Raw genomic sequence first — 9,054 nt, 5'->3', positions numbered from 1 at the left:
CAGCTGGCCTGGAACTCACTATGTAGACCAGGCTGGCCTGGAACTCAAAGATCTGCCTACCTCCTGAGTGCTAGGGTTAAATGAGTGCACTACCACTGCCTGCCATAAATAAAATATTTTAATAAAGAGTATGTCCTTGGCTGGATGTTGTGATCTACATCTTTAATCCCAGCACTTGGGAGGCAGAGACAGGCAGATCTCTTGTGAGTTGAAGACTAGCTTGGTTTGCATAGTGAGTTCCAGGACAGCTGGGGCTATAAGGGAGACCCTGTCTCAAAAAAAAGAATGTCCTCAGACTTGTCTTGGTGGTGCCTGTGTGTCATCCCAGCCCTTAGGAGTCAGGGATGATGAGTTCAAGGTCAGCTAACCACATAGTGAGGCCCTGTAAACAAAAAAAAAATAAACCCTCAGATTTTCCAGGTCTGTCCATCACAGCGATACATTTAAAGGAGAATGAATAGCTAGTGGGAGCATGGAGACTTGGCATCAGATGCCGGTTGCCAGAACTCAGTCCTAAGGAGTCTTTAGGCCTAGCTTTGGAGGGCTGCGTCAAGGCAGTATATATATGTTAACGTGGAGACTTGATTTTTTTGTAGTACTACATATTGAGTCAGGGTCTTGCACTTGCTCGAGTGGTCTACCACCGAACCATACCTCCAGACCTAAGGCTTGGGAATACCTTTTTTTGGGGGGTGGGGGGTTGAGACAGGTTCACCCTGTAGCCCAGCTGGCCTGAAACTCACTATGTAGACCAGCCTGGCCCAGCCTCTGCTCCCGAGTGCTGGGATTAAAAGCGTGCTTGGGAATATCTTAAGAGCGAAGTGTAGCATGCTCTGTCAGTGTCACCTGTGGGATGCTCCCTTCGCCCCTGAGTGTGGTCTGTAGGAGGTCTCAACTGCTCTGCTTTCCTTTTCAGGGAATCATACAACAGAATTTTTCGTGAGCTGACTGTGTTAAGTTACCTTAGCCAACTGATGCCTCCACTGCCAAAGCCACTTAGTCCTTTGCACAGTCTGATACCTTATCAGGTAATCGGAACTGGTGGGAGACATTGTTTACTGATTATATACTTGCCACTTCCTGTGTCCTACTTAATTCTCACAACAACTTCTGCTGTAGGTTCCACTATTATCCTGTTCTTCAGATGGCAAAACCAAGCAAGAGAAGCGCTAGGTGACCCTGAAGGAGCTGTAGAGCTAGTCCTGGGCAGGGGAGATCAGCGTTTGCTGTAGATGTAGTTTCACTTGTTACAAATCATCTTTTTTTTGATTGATTTTTTAAAAATTTTATGCATATGAGTGTACTGCCCTAGTGTGTGTGTAAGTGCACCCATGTCATACAATGCCCATGGAGGTCAGAAGAGAGTATTAGATCCCCTGGAACTGGAGTTACAGGTGGTGGTTAGCCGCGGTGTAGGTGCTGGGAACTGAACCCAGGTCCTCTGCAAGAATAACCAGTGCTCTTAACTGCTGAGATGCTCCAGCCCCATAAACCGTCTTTTAATCTGGTGGCCATGCCCACACGTACACTTCCTGTGACTTGGTTTGTCAAAATCTGTAGCACGAGAGTCGTATCACATGGCACAGAGTAGTGGTAGGGTTCAGGGGTAGGTTCAGCTAAAAGCCAGAGCCATTGATAAGCAAGCCCTGCTTGTGGTGACATGGATACATGCATGTGTCAGAAGTTGCTCTGTGCTTGCATCTGTGGAAACATGAGGAAGCAGTGCAGTGGCATGGTGGTCAAAGCCTAATTCTAAATTAAAAAACCTAAATTCTCTTGTTTTGAGGGTTAAAGTGGTTCGCAATCCCAGACTGGCCTGAAAGTAGATACTTAGCAGACCTTGAACTCTTGATCATCCTCTCCCACCCCAAGTGCTGATTATAGGCATGTACAACCACACCCAGTTTTACATGGTAGTAGGGAGTCCAACCATGCTAGGTTGGCAAGCTTATCAACTGAGCCATCAAACCTTAGTTTTTGTTTCTAAAGCCCAGATTTTGACTAAATGTGGGTGTTGGCACATGCCTATAATCTAGCTCAGGGGAGGTGGAGCAGGAGGCTCCTTGGGGTTTGCTGGCCAGACAGACTGGCTGAATTGGCTAGCCTCAGGTTCAGTGAGAGACTTTATCTCAAAAAACAAGGTGTAGAGTGATTGAGGAAGACATCCCCCACTGGGGCTTGAGAGACAGCTCAGTGGATAGGGGCTGCTCCTGCAGAGGACCCAGTTTGGTTCCTAGAACCCACATGACAGCTCACAACCTTCTTAACTTCTGTGCCAGGGGATCTGACACCCTAGTCTGGCCTCCATGGGCATTGCACACACTGATGTGCTTGTGTATATGCAGGCAAAACACACAGAAATTAGTATAAATTAAAAAAAAAAAAAGCCTCATTGATGTCTGACCTCCCAAGATACATAGATTAACACATGTATACACACATAAGAATTACAAAGTATTTGAAGTCTGTAGTATCCCAACACTTAGCTCTTAGACGACTGAAGCAGGTGGATTTTGAGTTCAAGGTCATGCTGGACTATCCAGTAAGTTCTTGCCTAATATAAAGGGTTTCAGGGGCTAGAGAGATAGCTTGATGGTTAAGAGTGCATCCTGTGCTTCCAGAGTCCAGTTCTTATACCTACATAAAAAGGTCTTTCAAAATAAAAATTGAGGGAAATGCACATTTATGATTTATTCTACAGGTCCCTTTCAATGCAGTTGCACTCCGGGTTACTCACTCTGATGTTGCTCCCACCCATATATTGTATGCTGTGAATGCCAGCTGGGTTGGTCTTTGCAAGATCGTGGATGATATGAAAGGATACAAGAGGGGTCCCATCCTGTTGGCCCAGACCCCAATCTGTGACTGTGTGGGCTTTGGTGAGTGAAAATAAACGATGTCTCTTACCCTGCCGGAGTGGATCCTCTTCTTTATCTGGTCTTGATCTTGTGTTTATAGGTTGGACGGATCAGGAAGAATACTGACCACCTGCCTTCCCTGCCAGCTTACCTGAGTCTAAGATTTCTATGGCCTCTCTCTTCTCTTTACCTTTTCTTTTTTGTTGGAGATGGGGTCTCATTATGTAGCTCTAGCTGGCTTGGTGCTCACTCTTTAGACCAGGATGGCCTCCAACTTGGAGAGATGTGCCTGCTTCTGTCTCCCAAGTGCTGAGTTTAAAGGTATCACCACCATGCCTGGCTCTTGGCCCTCTTCTTACTAGACACCTTTTCCTAAGGCCATCTTAATCCACTGCTGGGGCTCTGACTCCATCTTTAGGTAGACTATTCCCATAATCCCCCTCCAGCACAACCACATCTGCCCACCAAATCCATCCACCACTCAGCATATCTACATGGGGTCAGAGGCAGGCAGATCTCTGTGAGTTCAAGGCCACCCTGGTCTACATAATGAGTTCCAGGCCAGCTGGGGCTACAGGGAGACCCTGTCTCAAAAAGACCAACAAGAAAATCAGTGTTGAATTTTGGAAGAGTCTTAGAACTAAGTGACCCCCCCAACTAGCAAAATCTAAACAGAGATGTGTACTTTTCAGATTTGTGCAGCACCATCTCAAAAGCATTTGCATAGAAATTGCATCATCCCGGGGCTGGAGACATGGCTCAGCGTTTAAGAACACTGAGCATTGTTCTTGCAGAAGACCGGGGTTTGAATCCCGGCACCAATATGGCAACTAACAACTGTCCCTAACTCCAGTTCCAGGAGATCTGACAGCCTCTTCTTTTTTCCACAGGCATTGCACAATATAGGTGTACTTAACTACATGCAGGCATAGCACTCATACACATAAAATAAAAATAATAAAATATTTTTTACAAAAAGAAATTGCAGGGTGTGGTGGCGCACATCTTTAATCCCAGCACTTGGAAGGCAGAGGCAGGGGGGTCTCTGTGCATTCAAGGCCAGCCCGGGCTACATAGGGAGGTTCCGGGCAGTTGGGGCTTCAGGGGGAGCCGCTCTCAAAAAAAACAAAAAAAAAAAAAAAAAAAGAAATTTCATTATTTGGTACCAACCATAGAGAAGGAATGTGTAGCAAGGGAAGAGTGTGTCTTCTCTGTGCTTCTAGGCACTAGATTTTTTGCACTAATTCCAGTAATCCAAGGCCTTTCCATTAGCCTGTTTTGGTTCCTCACAGCTGGGCAGGGGAAGGTCCAGAGTGTTTGAATTGTACTTTGTATTCTGAAAACAAAACAAGACTAGACATTTAAATTATTTTTTTTAAGTTTTTAAAAAATTATTTTTATGTGTATGAGTGTATCAAACCTATGTCCTCTGCAAGAGCAGCCAGTGCTTATAACAACTGATCCATCTCTCTAGCCCTGAAATTTAAACTCTTAATGTCAGTATCTTGGTTTGTAATGGTATGTATGTTTGGTGTCTCCAGAAAGGGTGATCATACTTTCTATTTTAAAGGAATCTGTAGAGGCATTGACATGGATAAGCAGCTTTACTACATCCTTACCCCTGTGCCTCCAGAAGAGTTGAAAGCTGTAAACTGCCTGCTGATCGGTACTGTTTCCATTCCACAGTGTATTTTTAAGAACCAGGTGAGTCCACAGAGGGGCAGCCCTGTAGGGGAGCCTGGGCAGATCACACATGGTCAGGAGCCCCAGGATAGAGCCATTATTAATAGAGGAGAGGTGGTGAGAATAGAGTTAACTTGCATAGTACTGGCCCCCCTGTGGACAGCCCTCAGAGGAACCTCTGGGAAGACTATGCCAATTACTGGTGTCCAGGATAGAGAGATGGCTCAGTGGTTAAGAGCCCTGACTGCTCTTGCAGAGGACCCAGGTTCGATTTCCAGCACCCACATAGTGGCTGTGAACCGTCCTTAACAGCAAGTTCCAGGGGAATCTGAAGCCCTCTTCTGACCTCCTCGGCATTGCATGACACGGGTGCCCTCACATACATGCAGGCAATGCACGCATACACATAAAATAAATAAAAAATAAAGGCCAGGTGTGGTGGCGCATGCCTGCAGTCCCAGCACTCGGGAGGCAGAGGCAGGCAGATCTCTCTGAGTTCAAGGCCAGCCTGGTCTATGTAGTAAGTTCCAGGACAGCCGGGGTTACAGGGAGACCCTACCTCAAAAAGACAAAAAAATAAGTTACTGGTGTCCTGTCTGACCCTAAAGCCAGTGTGGAGGGTGAGCGGCCAGAGTGGATCCAGGGGGCGTTGAGGGGTGTTTCGTTTTGTCTTTTTAAAACAGGGTCTCCCTATAGCTCCAGCTGGCCTGGAATGTGCTATGTAGACCAGCTGGCCTCCAACTCAAAGAGATCTGCCTGCCTCTCCCTCCCAAGTGCTGGGATTAAAGGTGTGCAAGACCACGGCCGGGTGTTTATTTTGAGACAGGGTCTCCTTGTAGGCCTAGCTGGCCTAGAACTCACAGAGATCCACTTGGCTCTGCCTCTCAAGTGCTGGGATCAGAGGTGCACACCATCTCTCACTGTGTTTGATGCGTTTTTGGAAACAGCTGGACAAAGATAAGATGTGGGCATCTTGTGGCTGGCTGGTTGCCCCAAGAGGACCCTTGAGGAATGCATTAAGTGCCCTGTGCTCCAGAGACCAGCTTCCCAGCATGCTGGCTTAAGAGTGAGTGTCCTCAGTCCTCGAGACTGAGTGTGCAGGTTCCATGCCGTTTGTGTGTTTCCATTTCAGGATGGGCTCGAAGGGACAATTCCATACGTCACCACAGATTACAATTTTAATCTTCCTGGAGCATCGGAGAAAATTGGAGTAAGAGAAACTGAGGAAGCGCATGAAAAGCCCTGCTTCAGATACAGGTCGTATCGGAAAGGAAAATAAAGTTCAGTGCAGAGACTTATATGGAAACCTTGTCTCCCAGGCCTGGTATCCAGAGGTTGGGGTTTCATGTGCAGTGTATAAAAGACAGTTATAAGTTTGTTTTTTGACAGGGTCTCGAGTGTTATTTAGCTCAGTTTCCCAGTTCCTTAACTGTTACAATAAAGATTCTTGTGCAGTGCATGTCTCTGGACGAGTGGAAGTAGCGCTCTGACTTACCTTTTTTTGTTTGGTTTTTGGTTGTTTTGTTTTGTGTTTGGTCTTTTTGAGACAGGGTTTCCCTGTACCCCAGCTGTCCTGGAACTCACTATGTAGACCAGGCTGGCCTTGAACTCAGAGAGATCTGCCTGCCTCTGCCTCCCGAGTGCTGGGACTGCAGGCATGCGCCACCACACCTGGCCTTTATTTTTTATTTATTTTATGTGTATTGCCTGCATGTAGGTCAGTGTACCCATGTCATGCAGTGCCCGCGGAGGACAGAAGAGGCTGTCGGATCCCCTGAAACTGGAGTTACGGACAGTTGTTAGCTGCCATGTGGGTGATGGGATTTGAATGCTTAAGTGTTTTGGAGCTGGAAAAACGTAAGTTTTATAAAACTTAAAGCGCATCTCCTGCCTTTCTTATTTTGCTTTTTTTTTTTTGGCCTTTTTGAGACAGCGTCTCCATGTAGCCCTAACTGGCCTGGAACTCATAGAGATCTGCCTGCCTCTGCCTCAGGAGTGCTGGGAATAAAGGCATGCGCCACCAGGCCCGTGAATTACCTTTTCTTAAAGTTTGCTTTTAGCTTTTAAATGTGTCCCTACCAGTAAAGATGCGTCTTTACCAGTAGAGGGAGCAATAGGCATTAGGTGGCTGTGAGGCAAGAGTCCACAGAGAACCCTTGTTCACCTTTCCTGGAGGGATTGTGGAGACTTGGCTCTGGTCAGACCTGCAACAGCAGCGCCACCCACCTTAGATGTCCATCTGTGTGATGGTCAGTGTCACACCTGAAACAAAGCTCCACTCGCCTTAGATGTCCATCCATTTAATAGCATAAGACCTGAAACAACAGTGCTACCCACCTTAGGTGTCCATACATGTGATGGTCAGCATCAGGCATTTGGGGCAAAGATGAGAATGCATCATCGGTTTGGTTTGGTTTGGGGTTTTTTTTGGTGTTCTTGAGACGGTCTTCCCGTAGTCCCAGCTGTTTTTTAATTTGGGTTCTCTTTTGAGACAAGGTCTTGCTGTGTAACCCAGGCTGGCTTCAAACTCATGCATGGTCCTCCCGCTTCCATTTCCTATGTGCTATGACCATAGGCATATGCCACCATGCCTGTCCTGTGTTGTGTTGTTTCCATTTAGACAGTCTGTTCTGGTCCAGAATGGACAGTAAGGAGCTCTTTGGAGTTGTAGGAGTGTGTGGTTTTCAGAGGAGCACACTGATTTCGTGTGTTGTTGGTCCTTGAGACCAGGGTCTCCTGTAGCCCCAGCTGGCCTGGAACTCACTGTGTGGACCAGGCTGGCCTTGAACTTGCAGAGATCCTAAAGGTGTGCTGTTGGGAGCACCTACAGTGTGCACCACCATGCCCAGCAGAACACACTGGTTTTAAGAACACTAGAACTGTATAACAGAAATCCCAAATCATCAGTTTTTGTGTTTCTTTAAAATCAGTTATTTTAAAAAGTTTTACTGAATTTTTGTAAATTTCATACATTTTGATCATATTTAGACCCCCCCCTCCCGTCCGTCCCGTCTGTGCCCCTCTTAATGCCCCCCACCTGATTCCATGTACCCTGTCATATGTATTATGGCCTGTGGAATTAAATGTGTGTCCTCAAATGCGCTCTGGTGTGGATCCATTCAGCTTGGTCAACCCATCTGGCATCAGCAAAAGCAACTCTCCATCTTGGCAACTGTCAGTTGCCAGTAGTTCTCCAACTTGAGCTAATGGGGGTCTTGTGAATGCTGTCACCATTGGTGTAAGTTCATATGAGTAACCTCCCAGCTCTGGAAAACTTTGCTTATGGTCATGTACCACCTCAGTCTCCTAGACCCTTTCTGCCCCCTTCCACAATGTTCTCTGAGCCTTAAGAGGTTCCCTGGAAGTGTCTGATTCAGGGATAAGCCCCTGCAGCCTCCTGTTTTCTGCACTTTGGCCAGTTGTGGTTTTGTGCGTTAATCACCAACTGTTTGCTTCTGACAAGAGATGCCCCTCTTCCACTGTTCCCTGAGCCATAGGTGTACAGGATGCACAGCAGGTGTGCCACTTAGGGCTTGGCACCTCACAGGCACTTGATCTTGCATTTGATCAGTTGTGGAACTTCATAATCTGTTGCAAAAAGAAGCTGCTTAATGAGTGGTGAGGTGTACACTGTCACGACTGCCAGAACTTTCCAGCAGAGAGGCCTGGCCTGGTCCTGGAATGGGAGGGTTCTGACTCGCTAGGCAGGGTGAAAATTCTAAAATCAGTTTTTTGTATTTTTTTAATTTTATGTGTATGAGTGTATCGCCTACATGTATATGAGCGCACCTGTGTTGTGCAGTGCCGGAGGTCAGAAGAGGGCTTCGAATTTCCCTGGAACTGGAGTTAAGGATAGTTCGTAGCTACCATATGGGTGCTGGGAATCGAACCTGGGTCCTTTGCAAGAGCAATCAGTGCTCTTAACTGCTTCAGCCCAAGCAACAAATATCCTTAGCTGCTGAGACATCTCCCTAGTCCCCTCACTCCTTTATTTAATAGGATCTTATCCCAGGCTGTCCTCAAGCTTGTGGCAATCTTCTGCTTCAGCCTCATCAAGTGCTGGGATTACAGATTGGGTAAGGAGTTAGGTTGTTTATAAAAGGTCCTAACTAGTCTCCAGCATTCAGAGAATTGTGGGTGGCTTTTGGTGTGTAGCCTGTCTGGGCACCAAGACTGTCCCTCACACAAATGCCGAGATGGTGCGGAGGTCAGATGTCTGGGTGCACAGCTCCTTACTCGACAGGCTCACTTTGCCGTGCTCTGGTTGCTGGGTCATGTCCTTGATCACCACTGGTAAACCACACCCTCACAAGCACTCATTTAGTGCTTAAAACGTGTTCTATTCACATGTGGAAGTGGTCACTGTTGAGTCCTGCATATCGAACGTTTTTCCATAGCCAGCCCCTCATTTGCATATGAACACAGTTACTAAAGCTTTCAAGAATAATTTGTGTAATTCAGTGTGCAAATAACTTCCATGCTTAAGAACAACCATAGCAAAGGACGCAGCAGT

General features: G+C 46.7%; 1 protein-coding gene across 1 annotated transcript in view; it reads left to right on the top strand.

Moving 5' to 3' along the window:
• Positions 1–6,000, top strand: part of Nol9 (nucleolar protein 9) — a 17,186-nt gene extending 11,186 nt beyond the window's left edge. The window contains exons 10-13 of the mRNA XM_029558299.1: positions 917–1,028; positions 2,702–2,879; positions 4,429–4,562; positions 5,674–6,000. Of these exons, the coding sequence (XP_029414159.1) occupies positions 917–1,028; positions 2,702–2,879; positions 4,429–4,562; positions 5,674–5,820 (571 nt within the window). The 3' untranslated portion in view covers positions 5,821–6,000. The remainder of the gene's footprint in view (positions 1–916; positions 1,029–2,701; positions 2,880–4,428; positions 4,563–5,673) is intronic.
• Positions 6,001–9,054: the final 3,054 nt, after the last annotated feature.

Source organism: Nannospalax galili, unplaced genomic scaffold (genome assembly GCF_000622305.1).
Source record: "Nannospalax galili isolate Female #2095 unplaced genomic scaffold, S.galili_v1.0 scaffold1488, whole genome shotgun sequence".
Taxonomy (NCBI): domain Eukaryota; kingdom Metazoa; phylum Chordata; class Mammalia; order Rodentia; family Spalacidae; genus Nannospalax; species Nannospalax galili.
Note: the sequence above shows the minus strand (reverse complement) of the source record. Positions and strands in the feature narration are given on the sequence as shown.